We start from the raw sequence: 26,202 nt of genomic DNA, 5'->3' as shown, positions 1-26,202 counted from the left end.
GCCAAAAACCCTGTCCAGAACTCAGTGTTACACGTGCCTGATAACAGCACTGAGGCTGCAAGGGGCATGTGGTACTGTGGCATTTGCTCCACCACTCTGGTCAAGATCAAGGTGTCAGCTTGAGCTTCAGTATTAAACCTTTAGCAGAACCAGTGGCAGCTAAGACTGGGGACCAAGGACTGCAAAACCACAGCAACCACTAGCACATCCATGCTGCACTCTCCAGTTCTCAGTGAGGGCTGAGTTAACACAGAGAGCTCTAGATCAGCTCTCAGGTTTGAGCCTTGTCCTAGCTCTAGGGAGCACAAGCTGAGTACCCACAGCTCCCTTAGCTCTGAAGACAAGAGACTGCATGTTCCTCTACCAGGCTTATCAGCATTTCCATATTTATTTTGACCCATTAATTCTCTTATCTTACCCTCAATTCCATTCCATTAACCTGAATACTGGAAAATTAACTGCAATTTAAAATTTTGATTATACTTTAAATAAATCTTATTTTTATAAATCCTTAAATAACAAATCTTGATAGTCTGTATTTGGAGCTGCTCATATATGAAACCTCAGAAACTGTGAACGCAAAACAGGCTGAAACACACATAGAAGCAATGTGTATAGGAAAGAACACCACAGCCTTACCTGACAGGTAAGCAAATTGCTTCTTTAATTGGTCCTGAATATCTGCAGCATAGAGGGGAATGATGTCTTGATGCATGACTTCATCTGTTGAGAGAAAAAAATCCCATGCATTTCAAAGTTATTTTATGTAAAATTTCACAGCAGGCACTGGAAAAAAAAAATCGTCCCTAGAACACAAACACTCAGAAAACCATCCCAGTTTTGATGGAGACGTGTGGAGTCTTTTCAAATGTCTGCCGAGAGCAAACTTCTCTTTGAACAAAATATTGATAAGAGAGTAAAGTAACATGGATTTGCTGACACTCAGAAGCAGCACAGCATGTCACTGAACCAAACACTATAGAGCTAATATTCCTGAGGAATGACATTAAACAGTGGGGCTTTTACATATCAGGTTTAATTTATTAAAACTTTCCCAATTCATACAAAAAAGAGAAACTTATGATCCCTGTAGCCTGCTGTCTAGTGTTCAGATACCCCAGGCAACAGTATTCAGTCAGGTAAGTAGAATAGGCTTGAAAGTACACCTTCATGCTGAATGCATGCACACACACACACACTCAACCGTGAAATGCATTGCTTAATCTTTTATCTCAGCCTTTCAAGTTCAGCTCAATGACAAACAGACTACTTTCCTAAGACAGTATTTGAGCAATAGTGTTTCCCACAGCATATTTCTGGAGATCAAGCAGAAATCTCTTTCACTGAGCACGATAAAGACTGCATGACAGTCCTGCCCAGCAGGACTAGGGCAGCAACTCTCCCCCACTACTTTCGTGAGACCTCACCTGCAGTACTGCATCCAGTTCTGGTGCCCCCAGCATAAGAAGGACATAGAATTGCTGGAGTGGGTCCAGAGAAGGCCACAAGATGATCAGAAGACTGGAGCACCTCCCCATGAGAACAAGCTGTGTGAGCTGGGGCTATTCAGCCTGGAGAAGAGAAGGCTCTGGAGAAACCATATAGCAGCCTTCCAGTACCTGAAGGGGGCCTACAAGAAAGCTGGGAAGGGACTTTTTAGAAGGCCTTGTTGTGATCGGAGGAGCGGGAATGGATTGAAACTTGAAGAGGGAAAATTTGGACTGGATATTAGAAAGAAATTCTTTACAGTAAGGGTGGTGAGGCACTGAAACAGGTTGCCCAGGGAGGTCATGGATGTCCCCTCCCTTGGAGGTGTTCAAGACCAGGTTGTATGCGGCCTTGAGCAATCTAGTCCAGTGGAAGGTGTCCCTGTCCATGGCAGGGGAGATGGAACTAGATGATCTTCAAGGTCCATTCCAATCCAAACCATTCTATGAATTTAGGAAACTGTTTAACTATGATTTTTTTTTTTAACAAGGAAATAAATTTATAGAAAATAATTATTATACAATTATAGCCTCACTGAAGAGAAATGAGGGGCTAGCCTAGCATTTTTATTGTTTGGTTTTGAACCTTTCTTTTACCTGGAACACTGTATAAAGCAGCTTTGTTTTTTAAGGTACATTGAACTTCCATTAAGGTAGACTCAAAGCTAACAGACAGCACTGTGGATATACACAGGAAAAGTAAGTTAAAACCTTAAAGTGATCTAGGGATGTCATCTGCCCTGAAGCACAATCTGATCAAATAGAAGTAGAGCTCTGGCTTTCAAGGAATGGATTTGCAATTACTGAAATCTTTCAAATGCTAGATCTTGACAGGAGAGCCACTCACTTTTATAAAGTGATTCTCATCTTAAATTCTGAGGACTGCAGTTATTTGAGAACGGCAAAAAAAGCTCCACTTTCAGTTACTCCTTCCAGAAAGGCAACAACTTATACTGGGAAACAGAACTTCTCTGTTCTCCTTTGGACAGCCAGCCAGAGTAAGACCCATGACCACTTTCAAGGTCACACACTGATCAGCTATTTTTCTGCATCCGGTGAACTGCTACTCGATCAGAAGACCTCTGCATACCATAATGTCAAGTCCATAAGTGGATTCGTTTAACTGTTAAGTCATATTTCTCCCAGACTTTCAATTATGTCATCATCTTAGTGTTCTTAAGATAAAAAAGCCCAGTCTCTGATGGCCAAGACATTTCCAGAATAGGGGACACCCCCCAAGGGAAAAAGGATTTTAGATTTTTTTCTGCTGTCAGTGCTTTTTACTACAAGAAGCCCTTCAGCACCAGTGTTTAAGAAACTAAACACCCCTGACTCTGCAAACCTGTGCCTGCAGGTGGACCGATCTATCTTAACAGAACTTATTACAAGATCAATGCCTAATTTTTTGGTGGGGCTTGGGAAAAGGGAAGAGAATGTAATCACTTTGTAATAAGCCATCCTGCCTACAGTCACAAATAGAAATAATTTCCATTATTGCAGCATAAGGATGTAATAAAATAGGTGTGTTCTGCATACATAAGTGAATGCGTGTAAATTCAAGCAAGCAAGACATTCATAAGGCAGGGAAATGCTTTACATTTCCCAGATACATAATGATCACCACTTCCTCATGTATCTGTATGATTGTGGTCCTGACTTGGGTCATATGAAGAACCATATGACAAGAGTAACAGCTTTTGCAACCAGCACAGGGCAGCCCCCTTACCTTGTGATCAAAAACTGTTCCACTGAAAACACACTATTTTTCATTCCCAGGTTTTAAACTCAGTTTTAACTAAAAATTAAAAACCAGTCTATTAGCAGCTGGAGGAGCAGCACATCATGTCCATTTACAGACATAAAATCTCCAGAAGCCCTCGCTGCTGATCTCTCCTGCACTAAGGCACATCTCACTTTGCTCTTGGTGCTCTGGTTTCACAGCACACATCTGGAAGCAGAATGTGCATTAAGATCACAACTAATTCTCAGTAATTTGAAACAACTCAGACAGCAAATAGGAGCACCAAACAAAGCAAGAACTTGCAACTGCTGAGCAGTTCACATCCAGCACCTCAGCTGAATACGCTTTAACCCAGTATCAGTGCTCACAGATTTAGACAGAAAGCCTCCAAGATCCTGCCTCCTTTCAGAAGGGATGCAGTTGTAAAAATTCACTGCTCTACACCATTTCCTTCATATTTAGCATCCATTTAGAAAAAGGGAGTTCATTACAGTTTGCTTGAGATTTAACCTAATTACACTTTAAATTAGTCCTTTATTCCTTGCACATGCTGTTTCCTTCACAGGATAAGCTAACAAAAGCCACGCACACTAAATGGACTTCAAGGGCTCACGCTCCTTACACTCAGGGACTTTGGGGAAAAAATAATTTCTTGGAAATATTCTTTAAATAGAGAACCTGCCACCTGCTATGGTCTTTAGGGACAATTTCCATTTTAGTAAAGCTAATTAAGAGCACACTAAAACACAGAATTACTAAAAATCTGTTCAACTGTTTTTTGAGTAATTCTTATAGGCTCAAGCTCTACATTCCACTTACATGCATTAAGATTTCCATAGCCCTGTTGTAGCATTTTCAAAACAGAGACCCTAGTTGAAAAAAGGTGCATATATAAAGCCATCAAAATATGCTAGAATAGCCAGTCTTTCTTGAAGAGCTCATTTACAGAGTTTGTTGGAGTAGCTTGCTTAAAAGAAAGCCTCTGAGATTTTTATAAGACAGCTCATATTGCAGGTGCTAATTAACAGCAAAATAGGTTTCTGAAAAGTTTTATTACTGCCTTTTTATTATTAAAAAAAAAAAAAATCCAAATCCAAACCCAAACCCTGAACACGTGTCATATCTGGGAATGCAAAAGATCTGTCTCTAAGCCAAGAGCTGGCATTTCTTTAAAAAAAAAAAAAAAAACAAACATGTTAACATTTAATTTGAGCATAAAAGAGGAAAGGAGCATCATATTACTAACATAAAGGACTAAGTTAAATATGTGGTTCTTATTAAAAGGAAAACCTTTCTCTCTAAAAATGTGAGCCACAATCTTACAGATATATTATTTTTTAATTCAATTTTTAATCCTGCTTTGATAGTCCTGTGTCTATGATGCAGGAAGGTGGCTTAGAGGGGCGTGACCCTATCCCATCAAAGGCACCAGACTGCACTTCAGATGAAGCAGGATGAACAGATGTAAGCATGAGGGCACCAAGATAACTTGAGCTTGAATCTCCTGGTGTCAGCAAGCCCTGAGGAAACTTGGATCTGAGAAAATGATCCATGTCACTTAAGACAAGATCTTCATTTATTGGTAAAAACCTCCTTGTCCTTTTCCCATCAAACCAAAACTCATCATCATTCAGAGTCTGCCTCATATGCCGAAACAAAACCATTTTCACAGTAGACAATGCTGAAGGGGAGTCTGCACAGACCATACATACATCAGCTGGAGGGAAGTCTCTGGACATGACTCCTGAGCCTCTCATGTTATTCTCAATCCACTTATCACTGAGCCAGCTGGAATTACACCACCCTCGGAGTAGTCCTACATGGAATTCTATGGCCATAGCTTTATACCATCCTGGAAGCCAACCTGCTTGTACACACGGACAAAATTATACCTTTCAGCACAGACCCCAGAAGCACACCATAAAGCAAACTACAAATAATTTTTCTTCCTCCTCTTTCTTGCTGAGTCAGCAAGATTTTTCTTTAAGTGCTTCTATGGCTTCTCTATGAAATTCATGCCTTAAATTGAAGTAGTAATATCTTTCTCTCAATTAGGTTTGTTTTGCTTCTCATCTGCAACAGCCTACCCACTCAATTTGCTGCCTGCCTTTTATGAAAGGGGTCTTCATTTGAAAAATCTCTTCACTGAAGCACCCTCCCATCTGGTAATTATAAATGCAAGATAATGACTTTCAGAACAGTCCCTTCATCTCTCTCGGCCCCAAGGCAAACCTTTCATTTCCTCATTCTTCACTCTTCATCTTCAACCCCCAACCACCATCATTAACAGTTAGTTCCTTTGTGTACCCCCCAAGGGAGGAAGGGTGAGGGAAGAACAGAGCTGGTGAAGATAAGCCCTCTTCTGCACTAAGCTGCATGAAACTAATGAGCTAGTCAAAATGCCAAGAGAGCTTTCCAGCTTTAAAACCGAATTTCAAAAATTTCCACTGAAGAGCAATGAAGCCTGCAAGCTCTGTGCTAGGTGTGCTCAGGCACACCAGCTCAGACCAAGCTCCTTTGGTCCATGTGCTATTTGTAGCTGCACAAGGTGGGTGACAGGTCTCGTAAACTGAGTATTAAAACCTCAGCAGATGGAAAGATATTATGTGAGAGTTAATTTATACATTGTGTGACTATACTGGCCAGCAATGTGCTCTTGTGGCCAAGGAGGCCTATGCCATTCTGGGGTGTACTAGAAGTGGTGTGATTAGTAAGTTGAGAGAGGTTCTCCTCCCCATCTACTCTGCTTTGGTGAGGCTGCTTTTGGAATGTTTCATGCAGTTTTGGGCCCCTCAGTTCAAGAAGGACAGGAACTGCTTGAAAGAGTCCAGCGCAGAACTACAACAATGATTACAAGGAGAGACTGAGGGAGCTGGGTCTCTTTAGCTTGGAGAAGAGGAGACTAAGGGGCAACTTCATTAATGTTAATAAATATATAAAGGGTGAGTGTCAAGATGATGGAGCCAGGCTCTTCTCAGCGATTCCCAGTGACAAGAAAAGGGGCAATGGGTGGAAGTTGAGGCACAGGACATTCCATGGAAACAGGAGCAAACATTTTTTCATTGTGAGGGTGACAGAACACTGGAACAGGCTGCCCAGGGGGGCTGTGGAGTCTCCTTCTCTGAAGATATTCAAGACCCACCTGGATGTGTTCCTGTGTGATCTGGTATAGGTGACCCTGATCTGGCAGGTGGGGGGGGGGGGGTTGACTAGATGATCTTTTGAGGTCCCTTCCAGCCCCTAACATTCTGTGATACTGCAAAAAAACAACAACAAGGGACTAGAAAAAGTGAGTGAATAAACTTCTGCAATTTTCATGCAAAAGGCAGCTCTCTGGTGAAGTGTTAGACAGGACGGAAATTATCCCCCGTGTAAAACAGCAATCTCACAACCTTTCTATTTCTGGTGAGCTGCAGCAAGCAGGAAATAACGGTTCTTCACTGCCACCAGCATCCCAGTTCCTAGCACAAATAGAAATAAGCAACCCAGCACTCTGAACAGCTTTGTATGACACTGGATGTCCAAAGAACCTTTAAAATGATACAGGTACGTAAGAATTACTTGCAAACCTTAACAGCCTACAGTGAAGCTACATCTCCCATTTAATCTCCTAGTCAGACAAAGAAAGTTTCCTTTCAAAAGCCATGATGTATAAAGAGATGGTCCAGTTGAGATGCTTCTTCTTTGTAGTGAATCATGCTTTATGCAAGTTCGTTTTCTGCAGCATTATTAACATCAGCTCATTGTTAGGACTGCACAATATGTGCAGACACTATTGCACACAGCTGTAGCCCACTGCTGCCACAGGTGAGGCTGCAATCCCATACGTTTTTGGTACTAAATAAGGATCTAGCTGAGACAAGACTTGAAAGTGGCACTCCCAAAGAAAATCTAAAAACTCAGTAGTGATGTTCCCTCTATTTACAACCCCATGTGCAGTGCACAGAGGCACTTACTGTTTGAGTGGTGTTTTTAATGACTCATGCATCAGAAGCCTAATCATTCAGATCTTTCACAGAGTCCATTACACTTCTGCAACATTTTATAAAATCCATAAGTTTTGTTAATATTTAAATGATTCCCTTTAAATGAAACTTGGTAACTCTGCTCATTTAATCATATCTGAAGAACCTGACTATTTAGAAGAGACAACTTAATCTGGAAATGCTGGAATTCCAGTACTTAAATACAGAGCATGGAAACTTGTCTTGTGTGAAGTAAGAGAAAAAATAACTTTGTACTACACAGGTACCTCCTGAACCACCTGCTTTACCCAAGTAATTCCTGCTTCCTGTAAAAACAACTAAAGAAAAAGAAAAAAAAAGTTCACCCGTCCTTTCTTCAAGACCACAAGCTTGGAGCTTTGGCCCAGGCCTATCTACAAAACTACAAGGATGATGGTTTGGTTCCATGTAGGGAGATTAGTCACTGGTCCTTCTTTTTAAGGTATACAGCAAATGTAGTGCTTCTAGAGCTGGCACAAGATGTGTAATAGTCCCCATCTTCTTAAATCATGAAATAGTCTTGTTTGGTTGCCAAAGTATGCTTTTGAGCAACTTAGTTTCCTTCAAAATCTTCTCTATTTTAAAAAATTTTTCTGCATGTCAAGGGTTAGGGCATGTCAAAGGATATGTTTGTCTTTGTTCTCTTCCTTCTTCCACCTCTACTTTTGCAAAAGTCAGTATAGTTCTTAATCTTAGTTTGCCCTAACAATATCACCACAAAGGACAAATATCAGAGGAAATATAATCCTCTTGCTTCTCTGTATAGCATATGTACTCACAGGATACTGGTAGTGCTAAAAACTACGTCTTCTTCCTCTTCTGCGTCATCAATTTTACCTTCTTGACACACATACTCTAGCCCCACAGCTCCCAGGGATCAGTGTGAAGTTTGGATATGGCTTACAAGAGTAATCAAATGTTAGCTGACCTGTAACTAGAAGGAAGCTACATAATAATTAGGAAAGCAATCTGAAGGGGAGGGGGGAGGGGGGGAGGGGGGAAGGAGGGGCAGGAAGGGGAATGGGACATATTGCAATAATTTCAAGAAATCTGAAAGTGTTAACCAGTTAGAGCACTCAATACATTTGGTCATGCTTTTGCTGAAGTGTTTAAATGCATCTCATCTGCTTGAGCAAGAAAGAAATGTTCTTTGTGCTATTTCAAATCATGATAATTACTCCCTCCACAAAACTGAGAAGGAAGGGGGACTTTGAATTATGCCACACAGCCATATATAGCATAACCTTTTAGTCAGCCACAAAGAGGGTTTGGAGATAAAGGGCAGCAACACCATCTAAAAGCAGATGGACTTACCATCTAAAAGCAAAAAATTATGTAGTGCATATGGAATTCTCTTACTATTGCAACAATTCATACTCTTTTCAGGGTGTCCCAAAGAAAGCCAGAGAAATTTTATTTGCCTGCTGGTAAACCCTTTTCTGTTCCTGCAGGATAGTTTCAGACTGCCAGGAACCAATGCCCCCAAGAGGATTAACAACTATTGCCAAAACTGCAGCATCATTAACTCCTTAATACTGCAAATCATGCTGAGTGTATCGTATAAAAATATATCTAAGGTATTAGATGTACTTACCGAAAAAGAAGCAGATTTTGCAAAAAGCAAAGATTTAATTTTTACCAGTGAAATACTAGATATGGCCTGAACAGCAGAGAATGTTCCTCTAGCAGGCACTCAAGTGATAAGATTAGAATTGACCCATATGTGTTTCACTTAATACTTTAGGAGGCAAAACTCCATGAAGTAATAAAAAGGTTTGATTTTGCTAACTCTGTTTAATAAGATCTATTCTTCTGAGAAACTGTAGGAATTTTGCTTTCTAAGTACTAAAACCTTGCAAAGAGGGGAAAGTCTTAAGAAATACAGCAGATAGATCAGCTTTGAGTAGAACAACTACATGCAAATTATAGGACTCATCTCCAGTGTGACTTAAAAACTAATGATTCAATTGCACAGCTTAAACAGACATCTTTGCAGACAACCAAATCAAAGATTCTTCTCTACTAAAACCACCTACTTTGGACCCTCTCTCTGCAGAAAATTACATATTAAAGTATGTTCCAAAGCTTTAACTGAAAAGTCAACACACAGAAGACCAGATGCATGAGCACTTGGCAATTCCATTAAAGGGAACACTACTTTTGTGTGATGTTGTGGAAGCAAGATAGGATTATAAACAATGTGTGACTTCAGTTTTGATCTGAAAACTAAAATCACTTTAATAACAGTGAAGTAGTAAAACCTAATTTCCCATTGTACACATCTATTCTGGAGAGAAATTCTACTTTCTCTACACACGAAGGATTACTGATACACATGGCTGCTGTACAAGCCTGCACAGCACACTACTTGAAACACTGGGAAGAGGGCTTGATGTTAATCACAACACTGGGCTGCAGTGCCAGCAATTGTGAGGTTGTCACAGAATAGCAGGGATGTTTAAAGGTCCTCTAGTCCAAGTGCCCTGCCATTGGCAAGGACATCTTTAATTAGACCAGGTTACTCAAAGCCTCATCCAACCTGGCCTTGAACACCCCCGGGCGGGGAGCATCCACAGCTTCTCTGGGCAACCTCTTCAAGTGCCTTACCAGCCTCACCTTTAAAAAAAAACAAAACAAAAACCTTATGTCCAATCTACACCTAACCTCTTACACTTTAAAACCAGTGGTACTTGTCCTGTCACTTCAGGCTCTAATAAAAAGTCTTTTGATTTTTATCATTTCAAAATAAGGAAGATGGCTAGAATCACTTCTGATGAACAATATATTTTATGGTAGTCTGACACAATCACACTCTTCCATAGAACTGTACATCTATAAATTAATGTTTTGAAAGGTGATGTGAAGCATTTCATGTGAGAGACAAAGAAGAGCCAAGTGCTCACTAAATGCCTTATATGGGGCAGAGTACAAGTTTTCAACTAAGACATGTTTACCTGCAGTTGTTTGTGAACTTCCCATTTCTTGGGAATCTGGCTAAAGATAACTTAAAGAGGTTGCTGAGTTCATAGCCAAACCACTTTACGAGAAAGATGACAGAGCTGTTAACAAAGCAACTCAAAGTACTGTGGCTTACTGACCAATACCACTAAAAAGATGAAGCCTATAACATATCTCTGTAAAGCACTACTAGTATTAGGTAATACAGAGGCAGGATATGGTTCAGTATCTTTCAGAGGCAGCTAGAGAGTCCTTTGATGCAACACAGTCAGGCCTGCTGCTCACATCCAGCATTTTGCAGGTAGCATGATAGAGCTTCCCCTCCCTCTCTTTATTACTCTCCCATTTTCACCTCTTTTAGGTCTCAACTTAAGCATCCATTCATTATCCAATCTACAAATTTGGCGCACGGCTGTAACCACTAATCAAGCTCTACTAAATAAAGCTCCGGACCTGTAAGCAAGGAGTTATTTTGATGTGCAAAACAAATACATCAAGATATAATTTACAGGTATTATTTCAGTGTCCCATCTGCAAAAAACCTCCATTAGATTATTTTTCCATAATTGCAACAGCCTAACTGGATGTTACCTTTGAGAGTTTATTTTGCTAGACTTCCAAGTCCAAGGAATGACAGCTTTTTCTTAAAAATCTGCCTTATTGGGCCTTACTTAAGCTTCCCGCAACCAAACAAAACCCAACCAACCATCCAACAACTAAAAAAACCACACACAAAACCCCCCAAACAAACAAAAACCAACAACAGCAAAAAACCAAAAAACCCAAACCACAAACAACCCTAATTATGTGTGTGCCAAGTACAAAGCAGATGTACATTAAGTAAGTTACAACTTGCTGCTTGATTTATGGATCATGGCTTCTCTTAACATCTCAAGTGAAATAAAATCTTTGCTTAGAACTTAAACCCCACAAAAACCTGTCATTAAACTCAGAAGTGAATAGATCCATCGCTTATTCTGAATTAGACAACCTCCAAAATTTCTGTTACCTAACAGAAGATAAAACCAGGAAACAACACTAAGTATAGCAGAGCCTACAATTTCACAGGCTCTGTGGAATAAAGGTTCATAAAAACTCAGGTCTTCAAAAAGCACAGTGAGAAACTCCTATTTTCAAAGGTTTCATGCCTTCTGCACAAACAAATGCAATAGAGTTACATTCTGAAAAGCCACGCAAATGAAAAATGCTTTGAATATCTGATGTTTAGAGAAGGGCCTGAGATACAGCATCTATAAAAACATTTGAGTAAACAAAACTTTACGCCCCCTACAGTTCAAGTTAACGTGGTACTGATGAGAGGCATTATCTCTCATACATAACCTGCAGTGAAGAAGCTAAAAAGCAAATTCTGACCTTGAACTTCTCTGGTGATGGGTATTCTCATCTGAAGTCTCATTTCACCTCACTGGATAGACTATTCCTTTGAGACTGAAGGAATAAACCAACAAAAAGCTAAATGAACAAAATAAGTCATGTCTGTGGGTTTAAGATGGGTTTTACTTTTAAAAACCTGACCCTAGATCCCAGTCAGTACCAGGTTTCAACATTGCTGAGATGCTCTGTAGAAGCTTGGAGTGTTTATTTTAAAGGACATGAACACTTCTTAGAAAGAATGAATGTCTTTACTTGAAACAAAGGGAGGAGAGGCAAGAGTCAGATGGTGCAGCATGGGAAATTCAGTTAAATGCAAAGGAAAAAAGTCACCATTAGAAGGGCCAAGCACTGGAACAGGCTGCCCAGTGAGGCTGAATGATCTCCACCCTCAAAGATACAAAACTCAGATAGACAAGTCTGAGAAATCTGCTTTAACTTTAAATTTACTCTTGCTTGGAGCAAGAAGCAAAACTAGGGGGGCATCCAGGGGTCAAATCTAACCTAAGTTTTTCTGTCATTCTGAAGGTGAGAAGTCCCCAAACCCACCTCGCAGTCCTAGAAAAGAGACATTTCCAACATATGTATCATGGCCTTAAACCAAACGAACACACACAGACAGAATTGTTACTAAATTCAGTGCATTGACTTTAAAAATGAATACAGAATAGGCTGAGATTTAGTTATGCTCATGCACTTGTTTAATCTCAGGTTAGTAACATGTCTAGAGCCATGTGTTACAGGGTATCTCAATTTTCCAGAAAACAAAATAAACTCCAAACACATAAATAAAGTAAAGCAATAGCTTTTCCAAAGGAAAGAGGAAATATCCCAGTTTCGTGATGAAGTAACTCTGCTTTCTAAAAAAATCCTGCTAGTCATATGCTTCATGAGAATTGATCCAAACTCTTCAGAACAGTCCCATGTCAACAACTACAGCTTCTCAAGATGCAAAACTACTACCTGGTAGCAGATCCCTCCCCACCGCAGTACTATAGCTCTGAGATCACACCATACTTGTATCATAAGCAATCAAGCATGGTACTGACTTGCCTTGCTTTCCTTCTTTTGGATAAGGATTTGGCATGATCTCAGTGGTGAGATGTAGCAAATGGTGGTGAGTCATCCACTGCAACCTTTGTTCCCTTACACATGGCTCCTCAAGTGCTGTGCCTGACTCTAGCAGCTGAATGGAGTCCACCTTGATTGCAAATGAGGCTGAGACAGATGATTTTAAGAACACGCCCCTCAATTACAAGCACAGACCTCTGCTGGGATTCCAGTCATCCTCTTTCTACATTTCCCCTACCTACAAAGAAAACTAGGAGAACTTCCACAAGGGATCTTCCATGAGATCCCGTCCCTTGGAGAGGGCCTGCTAACTTCTGGGGATCCACGGCCACAGATGGGCAGCACTGGCTTCAAACTCCATTACTGCAACACCCAAGTTGTGTCTGAAACTTTTTAGTCCTGCAATATACCTGCAAGACAGGAGGCAATTCATCCCCATTTGGATCCTGAAAACCAGACCATCACTGCTCACCGCTACCTGCATGGTCTTTAAGCATATCAAAGACTCATGTCTTGTGTCCATGCCCCAAACCCATGCTCTCTTTTCAGTTGGCTCACCCTTTTTGCCATCCTCCTACCATTAGTCCCAGACACAGACTGACAAAGGAATTCCCTACAGAAGTTGCTTGTTTTCCTTAGGAATTTTCACAGAGTTGAGAATAGAAAGTTGAGTATCAGAGACCTCTCTTTCTCTTTCCTTTTCTTCCCTTCTGTTGAGAGCAGGCACAAAAAATACCCCATTCAGCACTCAGGAGGAAGAGAAAGCACAGTGCTGGAGAAAGAGCCAACCCTCCTATCCATTTTGAACGCAAAACCTTTCAACACTCTTCTGGGGAGAAGTGATCTCTGATACACTGAACTTGGCCACAAGAAGTGATGGCAGTCAACAGGTTAAAAAAAAAAAATAAAAATCAAGCCTCCATAGTTGCTAAGAGCAGCAGCCCTCTTCACTTATTTCTCAATAATCAAACACAATTTAACAGCCCCCCCTCGCCCTCCCACCCCTCTTGCCCCCCAGTTTTAGACCTGTCAACTTACAAAAATAGTTCTGGTACAGCTACATATACAGCACCATGATTTGACACAAAACACTTTCTGGTTCTGCAGTTTAAAACAGACACTCACTCTCTCATACAATAATCTACCCCTCCCCTCTCAGCACAGATGAGGGTGAGCATAAAGACCAAAAGACACTCAGACTGATTAATCCTTCCACCGTTTCCCCATCTGGGTAGCCTCACCTTTCTTAAATCTTTCATTCATTCCTCCCCCAAGCAGCATGACTTCTGGTATTACCCCCCAGTAATATGGAGCACTACGGGGAAGCAGAGCACTCAGACTCACATGTTGACAATTTAATTAGTAATACTGATTAAAGATTAGTAAGAAGATCCACCCTTTAGTTAGAATACCCACCCTTTACATACCTGCTTCATATAAATTTGACATTTCAAAAGCCACAATGTTGGAGGGTTAGACACGAGCCCACAGACTCAGTGCTCTTTCTCTGGTCCTCCTCTGCGATAGTCACACATACCAAAAGCAGAAAACAGAACTGGAAATGTGAATTCAAGCACCAGAATAAGGAAGCAATTTTTCCTTGTCCCTGTTCCACAAAACACGCTTTCAGTTTTGCAATGGACTGTAGCTGCACTATTAACAGCAAATAATATCTCCCCTATTTCATTACATCTTAACAGAGACAACATTCCTATAGAAAGCTCTGACTGAAGGAATTTAAGAATTAATGCATTTTAGATTAACCCTCCTATACTAACAACTACAGGATACCAAATTGTATCTGTGACAGAAACTACGCTACCTCAGATAGGGGTCAGGAGACATTACGTATCTGAGATTTGCACAAAAAGCAATGAACTTAAAATTAAGCCCCACTGTAATTCAGGAACAGCAGGAGAGCTCTCTGCAACAGCAAATTCTCCTTGTAAGCTTTAGCACCAGTTCTGATCATCATAATCACTCCATGAGTGAATCCTGAACAAAGTACCTTCCGTGTAAAATACAGGAATACATTTAGTGGACGCATCTGATGTACCCAGAAACACAGCTGCAAATAAAAGGATACATTGCAAGTTTACACAAGGACAGAACACACACACCCATAACAATAAATTATATTTATATGTGAATGTACACAAAAAGAGTACAACTTCTGCCTTTGTACTAAAGCACATCCCATTTCCTCAGGAGGATGTTGGCTGACAGAGTTCCTGCCTGACCTGCAATCAGCTAAGAAAATCTGAAAAAACAGACACACCTGTGCTTTTCTTCAGAAGAAGCCACAATTCAGCAATGTCTTTGTAGAGCAAGGAGATCAGGCTTAAGGTCATGTTGCTTCTAATCGATTTAGTGCACAACAGTTCCGCAGACAGTGACCTATTTATCTGTGAGCCTGTCTTCTGTGCAAATGAGAGCGCAAAACTCCATCTTTCAGTCAAAGCCAAGCCACCAGGGACATAATACCCTTCTTCAAATTACATGCAGAGCAACTGTGCCTGTCAGGAAGCTCAGAGGACCTCCGAAGGGCTCACTGGTTGCTAGTTACTTACCACTTCACTTCCTGCATAAAGCACTGGCATGCGTTAGATCCATACCATTTGCTTTAAATGTGAACACATGTACTGTTCATAGATTGCCAGAGTAAAAATGCATTAAAAAATTAATCCCATGTGTGTCTTGCCACAAACTTCCCATTAAGAACCTAGTTTCAACAGATGATGACCTAATAAATCCATCATCATCACCATTTTTTTTACTACCACCTGCCCTTACTCCATACAGGAAAATTAACTGCCCAAGAGGCAGATGACACTTTCTAATGAGCCTGTGGGTAGAAAGTTCCCCAGAAATGCATCCACTGTTTCCTGTCTGTGAGGGAATTCTCATGCATGTGTCTTTGACAGAACCAAATTGGTATGTTTTTCTTGGTGGTAAACCCATCAAGCACCTGTTACCTAAGAAGGGGCCTACTCAGAGCAGCAGAAACTGTCAAAAGAATCAATTTACAAAGTTACATTAGTAGAATATGCAAAAATCTTATTCCCAAGAAAATGGGAAATAAGGCAGCAGATAATAATATCAACTAAACCCAAAGTATTTCACGATCTTTCAGACATGAAAACTCAGCCATCTTGCTTTACTTGATCCTTTAATGTAACTGTCTGGTGATGGAGTACCTGTTAATTAATACACTTGAGATTAGTTACCAAGAATCTAGACTCACCAATACAAAGAGCGAACTAATGAACAGGAATGACAGCAACAACCATATGAAAACAAATGGATTGTTTTTCCTCACTTCATGGTGTCACAAGAGCGCCTTCCCAAAAAAAGGGGTCAAGGAATGACGACAGTAAGGATAAAAAGCTTGGATTGATGGTTACATCTGTTCACAACCCCCCATTTGCAGAGGTGGAAAATTTCCATTTCTGTTTCAGAACTCCCAACCATCAACCAATCCCATAGACAAAAACTTAAACAAACCCAGGTCACCCAGAGACCACACCAGAGGCTATTTTCTGAAGTGCCCAATATTTGTTATTCTCACCACTCATCTGCCATAGGGCAGGAACTGTTGATAATCCCAAACCAGTCAGCTGTATTATAATAAATTCAAGACAGATACAAGCAGCTCTATGCAGTGCATGTCATTAAAATGTGGAATGAGAAATATAACTGAAGTAATTTATTTAAACTTCTGCTACTTCATTTTTGATCTATTACATTTTGTACTATGCCAAAATACAAGAGTTCCCTAAGCAACAGCAGGTATTTTTAATTAAAGGTAGGTTTAAAAGGAATAAATCTCCTTAGAAACTTTTTACTTAACTGTTCTGTGTTTTGTAAGATCCTTACTAGCATGTAGGATTTTGAAGAGAGTTCAAAATTAGTGAACGAGTCTTCATACCACACCTACAAGTCATGTAAATACTCACACATGTGAAAGTTGAGATGGAACAAGTGACCTCTCTTGGATCAGGTAACAGCATCTGTCACAGTCAGAAACAGGATCTACATCTTGGCTCTAAGTTTGTACTCCTTCCTTTCCAAGGTTGTCACCTAACAGCCTTGGTGGAAGTGTGTGCTTCTAGATCAGTATCTTGACTTGTCTTGATCTCAGACAAAGATGACAATTCACAGAATTTTATTTCTAGCCTTTGTACCATAACACAGCTTGAGGAAGAGCAGTCTCAGAACAACTACAAACACTGCGACATACGACCTACCATATGCAAGTATACACACTGACGTGAATTTCTTGCTTAACAGCACCAAGCCAGCCTCAGACACTTGCTAGGGAGGGTCCTCACCGAAGTGCTTGGCTGATTAGATATTATTGTTGGTAGCAACGGGGGTTTGCTGCCACACCCGTCTCAGAGAGGTATCACACTTCCTACCCTCATTCACTTAGATACAGGAACCTGATAATGTGGCAAGCTGGCTACTTCCTTAAGAAATAAAACTGCAAACTGTGAATGTAAAAGATGAAAAAGCTCCTACAGCACATTGTCTGTGCTTGTTCTCATTGTCAAGACAGAAAAGAACTATAAACTCTCATTAACCAACATTGCCTGTTGCAGAACCCCTTCACGTTCTATGTAATGGGGATAACTACCTCTCCACTGCCTTCTGGCCCCAGATTTCAGAGCAAAGGAAACAGTGGAACAAGTCATTCAAGTGAAAAATCAAGTACTAGTTAGTTTACAAATAATTTAATTTCTTGGATTAGCACAACAGATACCCATAGCATCCATCCTCCAGGCTCCCACTTAGCTGTCTCCTTCCTAGATGTCAAATCTCCCAAACCCACAGTTACGTATGCTTTTCCTAGACCACTCCTGGTATGACAATAACGATCACAATTGAGAGCACCAAAATATAGCATTGTTTATTTTGACCCTGCTGTCCTTCAATATTAACCAACTAGACACACAACCACCTCCCTTTTCAGGAATGTCCTGAAGGGACAAATGCCAAAACATGACCTAGCCCAGACAATGGGTTAAGCACCTGTGAATCTGCAAACCTGGACATTTCATGGGGTTCAGATGGTCCAGGTAAATGTGTAGCATGTGTAATAAACCTTGTAACACACCAGTGACCTGTGTGTGCCCCTGGCCATGTACGGATATGCCCCATTCTATAGGTTCAGCTATCGGGTTTCTCTGTTACCAATGGGCATGAGATTGTCTTCAGACAGTATTTAAACCAGCCGAGAAGGTAGGCAAGTCGCCTTGTTCTCACCCAGAAAGCAACAAGAGCCAAATGCTGCAGGAGTTGCATCTGAAGAGACTGTCGTAGCAGGCCAACCACACCTGGGCTTTGCACCTGGACCAAGGTAACCAACACTCCAAGAACTCTGTGCCAGAGGCAAAAAGGGGAAAGGCCCCAAGAGAACTGAATCCCAGAAGAGCTGCACTGCTACTACAGCCTGTGAACTGTGCATGAGAGGAGAGAGGCCCCTTAGTCATCTCTGAGCCAAGAGCCACTTGAATTATAATTACAGCATCTGGGAAGATATCTGACAAAGGAGTAAGCCGTGAGCCCCTGGGTAATTTCCTACAGAATCCCCCTTGTGGGAAACTGCAGATCGTGGCACCTTTATTTCCACTTTAAGTCACTGTATTGGAAATTCCCAGATTTGTGCTTGAATCGTTTAACTGTCTTCATATGTGGAATATACATACCCACAACCAAATAACAGAACCTGTAAATAAACTTTGTAAATAAATTACGGCAGTATCTGAAGATACCACTGCTAGAAATATTAAATATGAAACAATATAAATATATATTTTATTACAAGGAACCAAAGCGTTCTTAGACTGAACAGCACATGAAGAAATGGTAGAGAACTTCCACCCTGTACTGTATAGGAGACTTGAAGCCTGCTCTCACTGTGCTGGAAGGACAAGAGCCCACACAGCCTCTGTGAAACTGGCCCCAGCTGCCTGGCCCATGGTATTTCAGGCACAAGACATTTTCTCCCACGAGTTCCATTCTGCTGAAAAAAACCCGAAAGCTGAAAATTTCACTAGAGACACTACAAGCTCCTGTGAAACAATCTCCTGGGAAAAGACAGCCAGTAACCTTTTTACTTTAGCACTGTATTTTGGAGGGTGTGCATGGGGAAAATGTTTGCTCCACAGTTATCATATCTGGTCTCCTTGCTGTGTGCTTCAGAGAACAGCAGCAAGACAGAACAAATGAGTTGAAGCACAAAATCTTTCCCTGGCTTTTGTGATCCAGCTTGAAATACAACTGGAAAGAAAAAACTGTGGTATGTGGGCATGCATGACAGCAACAAGACTTAAGGGCAAATTTAAGTTCTGTTAAAACATACAGGAGTGACAGCCCTCCTGAGAAAATCTGTGTGGGCACACGTTTATATTTAAAAACACAAGGAAATTAATTTCAACTCCACTCGTGTTCCATGCTCAGATTTAGCTTTCCCTGCCACCTCAGCATGGACTGTGAGTGACATACTCCAGCCCACAGAGCAGAGGAAAAAGCTGTGGAAGAAGCTGTTGAAGGACGCATGCAAGTCAATTGAGGGTAAGGGACTGTGTCACCTTAGTTTTATGAAAACCAGAGAAGGAAGCTATGACTGTGGCTTGAATATGGACGATACTGTACCTGCTTAATAAAGCACATGCAAGCATGCAGCATGAGGGTGGCAACATTAATGGTAAAGGATATTCAAGTTTAGCAAGTCCAACATTAAAGCACAATTATTAAATTAATTTTTCCTTCAGGGATGAGGTATGTAGCAAAAAGCACATCAGTAAAACGCTGTGGCACTTCGTGGGATTCAGGATGACAAAAACTATCCTTACAGGATCATCTTTAGCATAACGTAAATGTATACTCTCTCTAAAAATAACCTAGTGAAATAAACCTAACTCATACCTGTAACCACAGAATTTATAATTGAGTGGAGTTTTGAAGAGATTAAGCAATTTGATGCATCATCTGTCAGCATCTACTTCAGCATACTAGATTATTAAAAAACCTTATTCATTTTCTCCTAAACCTTCTTGATTTTTTTTTCCAAAGAAAGAATGCAAATAAAGGTTTCATTCTTTTTAAAGTCATCACACATTCAAAATTGCCAATGACATTTGATTTACATCAAAAGTGCAAAACATTAAAATTAATCTATATACATAGAAACACACAACCATGTTTTTATAAATCCGTTACACAAAGCAGCTTCTTAAGACTCCATACAGCACCAAAACTAACCTATTTTGAAATAAATCTGGCAGTTTTCAACTTGGATGCTGTAACTCCTGATGTTTGACTCAGGACAAAACAGGTCAAACCAAACCAGAGGGTTAACGTGGCTATTTTCCCAACATAGAAGTCAGGGAAAAGTAACACTCCAAAACTTGAGGAGATTGAGACCAAAAAGAGGGAGATAAGACTAGAGCACTGGGCAAAATCAGATAAATATAGCACAAAATGCAGAAAAAGCGTGGTGCAAAGCAGCAGCAAGCAGAAGCAAGTCAGCCAAAAGCCCAAGCCAGAAAACTACTCCCCCCATGCCTCCTTGTCCCACTGCCACCCAGCGGAAAAGACCAACACCCAAGAACCCAGAACCGGCAACTGGAACAGGAAGCCTCCCATGTTGCAACATAAACTTCAAGCCCTATAATGCTTTGCTCCAGTTAGCACCTTCATTTTTTTGTGAAGCTGGCATGACTGCAATATGGTATGAATAACAGCAATAGGTTAAACTCAACTCCACGACAGATGTCAAGTCACCAATAGTGGTACCTATGTCACATCCAAACCTAAATTTAAACAAACACAAGCAATGAAAACTCAGGATTTAAAAAAAAAAAAAGGCAGCAATAAAACCTGCCATCCAGGAGGAAAGAAGCAAAGATACTCTTTTCATAAAAATGAGCATGCCGGTAATATCTAGAGTTGCTGTAGCACTAAAGTGAAGGATGCTGCTCAATTAATAGGTTCTGCAATATCTTTTAAAAATATATTGTGAAAAAGAAACAGAAGGAAAGCTGCTGAGAAATAACATGTTGAAAATACACTTTACACTTTAAGACAATAATACACTTAAAAGCTTTGAAGATTACACATCCCTTATGCCAGGTATCGAGAAAGTAAAACAAAACCATCAAAAGAACACTTGAGTAATTTTTAGGGAAGGGTAACACCCTATCAAGGATGACATTTCTCTCACTACATGTAGAGGTTCTCCCAAAACCAAGACAGAAGCCTGGCCACTGAATATAGTTATTACACATGTTTCAATTTCTAATTTAAAAATATTTCTGGTGTTCTGTGCCCTTAATTTTAATCAGTTTATATTTTTATATACATGCATCCTTTCCAAACTAGCTCCTTCACAAGTACTTAATCATAGTCCTCTCTTTCACCATGATGCAGGATTTACTGAGGTTTCTCATTTCAAAGAGACAGAAAAACTGGACTTTCCTGGAAGTTGAATTTAACCACACACGACTCAGTAGTAAAACACTTTATCCTGCAGTATTTGGTGACAGATCCATCTGTCCACAGCTGCAAAACCCAACAAAGAAATGTGTCTGACCTTTTTAACCTCACAAATGGCAGCAGTGCATGCAACAATGCCTGCAGTGAGATGTAGCTTCTCAGACTGCACTGGGGTGAAGAAAAGATGACTCCTGGCTCTTCCCTGAAGTTGTCTGCAGTAATACTCCAAATGCATGAGACAGTGGTCTGTTAAGAACTGAAAAGTGTAATTAAAGGTGGAAACCAAATCAGCACTGACATTAGATAGACGGTAGGACTAAAATTCAGGAAAATCAAGAGATTTATTTTTATAGCAGCAGTGGGATAAAAGCAGCAAGTGGAGGAGGTAAAAAGAAATGCATGTGGAGTTTAGTGGTAGCAGAATGGAGAACTCAACAGCAAGTAATAAGAACAAATGTGATGAGAGCGGCACAGGAATTAAACTCAGAAAAGGAAAAATAGGTATATTTTGTATTCTTAAATATATATATTAACAAGAACATTACTCTAGAAAGTAAGGAAAACTCACAGAGACCATTACAACAAAGGAACTGTGTCAAAATCCTAAACAGTAAAAAAAAAAACCTATAGTCAAAATATAACACAAAACTCTGTCAGCAATAGGAAACCCTTTTTATGATGCTTGAAGTACACAGAATAATTTTTTTCCAGATTAACAAGACACTCAGGAAGCACAAAAACTTTCAGGTCAAAAGCTATGGGAAAACTGGTTCCAAAAAAAATATCAGATACTCCCGTAACACTGATGAACAGATACATGCTGCAATACTATTTACTACAAAGGAAGGAAAAGAAAGTAAAAAAAAAAAAACCAAACCCAAAAAAACCCCACAAAAACCTCAAAACCAACCCCCCCCCAAACCCCCAAACCTTTTACAAAAATAATATTTCCCATAAATCTTGAAAGAACAAACAAAACAGAAAGAAGAGAAATCTGATGTTGATCTGACATAAAATAAAGAGACAAACCATCAGTTTCATCAGGGTAGGTTTGGACAAGTTAGTTACAATATTTTAGTATTGCAGCAGCATTTACAGCTACAAATAAAAAAACCTTGCTAATAGATAATCTGATTTACCTATTATTTTAGATTAGCTAGTATAGGCAAAATTCTTCAGTTGGCCAGCAACTTTTAAGTCTTACTTACACAGCAAAAATCTGACCCATATTCTCACAAGGTTACACTTGAAATTTGACAAATCCACATAATAGGATAAAAACACCACTGTCTTCTTAAGCTTCTTACTTTTCAAGCCAGTTTTAATTTTGACTCATGATTTTGAATTTTTGTGACCCACACATGCACACTGCAGCAAGCTGCTTGTGACTGTGCAACCTACCAAGACCACACATATACGAAAAGCGTGGAAAAAAATGCAAGCAAGTGTGTCGGAGCAATCCTCAAATTCCCTTCACTTACAGGTTCACATCATAGCATCTCAGTTTCTCCCATTGCTAATGCTTTCACGCTGCTGGGCTTGAACAAGCTCTACGCTTTCCTCAAGAAAAGAGGATGCTCAACATCAGGAAAGAGTAACCAAAGCTCATTTTCTACCAATCAAAAAGAAAAAAGAGCAGAAGACACACTTAGACTGGCTTCTTCTGGAGGGCCAGCCTGGAGAACTGCTTCAGGTTTCTGACAAAAATTTACTTCCTTCCAAGAAATAAAATCTCACTGCAATGAGATAACAAAATATCTTAGCCCTTGTGCTTAGCACTGTGATATTCTTGGTTAAACGTAGTCAGTGCAGAAAAGACAAAGCTCATGTTGGTTGCTCTCTGTGGAAAGACCAGACCTGACCTTTTTACTTTATAGATGCAAGGGTTTTAAGAACACGTTATCATATAATTTTTAAAAAGGCAGTGACCCCTTTAATGAAACACTTCTTTTAAAAAACACAAAATCTAACCCTGAAAAAAGTTGTTGTAACATCCATAAACAACTGCAGTACAGCAGCTATAACTATGTCCTGTTTCCAGTCCCCAGAAGCAAACAGGAAATCGATAGCCTTACCTGATTGAAAATGCAGCCAGTCCCTGCGATTTTAATCAACCTACAGCAACAAACATTTTCTTTCTTTTCCAGTTTCCTAGGTTGCTTCCTGGCCAGTTCAGGACAGCAGTATAGAGCTTGGGGTTTTTAACAGCCACATTACCTTAATTTTCCACATTAAATATGGGTACTTGCCCTATTACTGTATTTACTTTTGGCCTAGGTGTGACAACTCGGGCAGAGTTGTGGATTCAAACAGCAAAACCACTCCTCTGCCAGGGGTGGTTTATTAGCATTAGCCTCTAACTTCAGAAGGTAGGATTGTTTAACAGGCCTCAAAAACCTGAGCACTGTTTTGAGATGCGCCAGTCAGGCCAGAGACGCAATCACGCAAACTTTTAGCTAACAAAGAGGAAAGACCTATAAAAACTTATAAACCCATCGCATCCATGTCCTAACCTCCATTGATTAGGACCTTCAGTGGAAAGCAAAACTTCCTGAGTTTCCCCCGCTTCACAGTCCTGGGTTAACACCTCACCAGCAAAAACCTTTTGAAACAGTTTAGTGTTTCTTCTCCTTTCCGTGAGATGAATGAAGATATAAAGAAGGATGAAACAAAAGGCCAAAGAGCAAATTCCACTTGTTCTGACACATGCAGCAGCTGAACTAATGCCCATGAATCTCACAAGAGCAAAAGACAACCCCAGACACAACCCCTAGCCATTCTTTCTACTCTTCCTTTTATTGCCTCTGAAAAAAAAAATGCATGTAGTTCCTACCAGCTCCTGCCTTACCAAGTGTGTACCTGATTAGTTCAATGTAATTTTAACCGAGCCCCTACCCTTGTATTTGCCCTAAGCAGAAAAGCAGAGAGCAAGTGGATCAAAGGTGAGCATGCTCTTTGTAGTTCTCTGCACTATGCAGCAAATAAGGTCTCTTCAATTAGGTCTCATCCTGAACCCAATCTTTAAAGTACAGTGTATTTTAACAGGACAGAGTTTATGTCCTTTGCCAAAAGCCTTCCCCTCCCCTTACGCAAAAACAGAACACCCTGTGACTGCTGCTGGTTTTACCCCATGCTGCAGCACTTTAGCCAATGCTGAATACACTCCCTCCTCCCTTTTTTAGGGCACCAAATGCACCATATAGAGGATAACAAATATAGATGCCTAGTCAGTTCAAAGGATAAGCAAAGAACCACACTGCTCACACAGAACAACAGTTAATAATGCTAAAAGTATCACAGTTTCCCAATGGGTATTTGCCATATTACATTTTGGAGGGAAACTTCAGGGGAAGAAGTGAGATTTTTGTGTAAAAACTATCTTACACAGACTTCTTCAGAGCACCTGGAAAAGTAAGGTTTAAGGGTTCCCCAAGTTTTTAAATTTTCGTTTTCCTTTCCAAGATTCTGTAATTCTCAGCTTTTCAATAGCAGTCAGATTTTTTTTGCTTCACTAGAATTTCTTTTCACACACTGTGGACAAATTTGATGCAGCTTACATATCAGATGTATTTGAGTCCCTACTGTTAGCTGCATATAATTCCTCAGAGCAGGAAACCCCCCCAAACAATCCACAACTTTTTAGTCTCCCTATTTTAATAGCTAACGAAAAAAGCAGCAGCCTAGCTACAAATAAGTAAGAGCATATAAATATATTATATCTCCACAAACCAACAACAAACCCCCATGACTTCATTTAGTGTGTTTCATGTTTTCCTCTTCAGGCAAGAAGGAAGAATCTCTCACTGTACCTGAGTGGAAGGAAAAGAGTCATAGCTCTATCATCAGCTTGCCTAAAAAAACAGCATGTATCCGTCTGGCACTTCCTGGCAGCTGAGCAGTACTCAGCTTCAGCCAGCCCACCAGGGTGGATTCACAGGTGCAGCCAGTTAGCTGACAAAGAGCTCAAGGAAATACTCCTTTTGCAAACAGGTCTTCAGATCTATAAACTAGCAACCCCAAGGTTTCTCCTGAAGCCAAAACACTGAGAAATGGGCTCAGACTTAATGTGAGCCTGCTCCTATGTGAAGCAGTTTCACTGAAGTTACTGCTTCCCATGCAACAGCAGAGATTAGGAGCTAATCAGTGTATTTCTGGTGTGCTTCCCAATTTGGCAAACTGTAACCCAAAGCCTACTCTGTCACATTTTCTCTGTTCTGACAGTATTGTTTCAGAATATTTTGCCTTCCTTCCCTGTTGGTATTGTGTTCTAAAACACAGCTTTCTGTCTCTAAAGCACTGATGCTGTTTGCAGGTACCAAGAGCAACCTCTGTTTTTTCCTTTCTAAAATAAACATAGTCACATAAAGGAAATGTTTTTAAAAATTTAAAGTATTCAAGAGTGAACAAGCCCATTGTTTGTAGAGGAGACTTCATGGAAGCAGTGCACAGCCGTGTTGCAGAGCATCCATAGAAATCCCATGGACTGTGAAGGTTTGAGGTTGGCAGGTGCTGGGACAGGGAGAGAGGGGACAGAGCATTCTCATTGTTTAAATGTAAACAATAATAATAATGGGTTTTCATAACTGAAAGAAGGAAGCAATCTAATGTGGAAAACAGTTGCCATTACTTTGTTTATGACTCCGTGTTCCCAACAAATATGCTGGGTTACATTGTAACACTGAAGGGGGCTAAACTGAGGTGACCTCTAATCGGTGGAATGGCTGAAAACCCATCTGATAAAATGGGCTTGGGAATACCTTTTCTCTTTTCCATACTGGAAGCATGCCAGAGTGGAAAATATTGGGTGGAGGATCCACAAATCTTGTGACTGCACAAGCTTTATCCTCAAATCTACAGACAAATGCCACTTGCTCAGGCAGTAAACTGGATACGCTGCCAAACACTGGCTTAGGCATCTGCAGGGAGAAAGACCTGAGTCCAAGGGCGTGATCCTCAAAACAATCTCCTAACACCTCAAAACATTAAGATTCATTAGAAAGTTTTCCAGCACAACTGAAGTTCTCTGCATACAGTCTGATCTGTAGTTAGA

At 40.3% G+C, this 26,202-nt stretch overlaps 1 protein-coding gene across 7 annotated transcripts in view; it reads right to left on the bottom strand.

Moving 5' to 3' along the window:
• Nucleotides 1–26,202, bottom strand: part of MCF2L (MCF.2 cell line derived transforming sequence like) — a 138,353-nt gene that overhangs the window by 75,265 nt on the left and 36,886 nt on the right. For all 7 annotated transcript variants that reach the window (XM_054381054.1, XM_054381018.1, XM_054381009.1 and 4 more), the window contains exon 2: nt 640–723. In XM_054381054.1, coding sequence (XP_054237029.1) covers nt 640–723 — 84 coding nt within the window. The remainder of the gene's footprint in view (nt 1–639; nt 724–26,202) is intronic.

The sequence above is a fragment of the Indicator indicator genome, chromosome 1 (genome assembly GCF_027791375.1).
Source record: "Indicator indicator isolate 239-I01 chromosome 1, UM_Iind_1.1, whole genome shotgun sequence".
In the NCBI taxonomy this organism is placed as follows: Eukaryota; Metazoa; Chordata; class Aves; order Piciformes; family Indicatoridae; genus Indicator; species Indicator indicator.
This window is presented reverse-complemented; position numbering and strand designations above follow the sequence as displayed.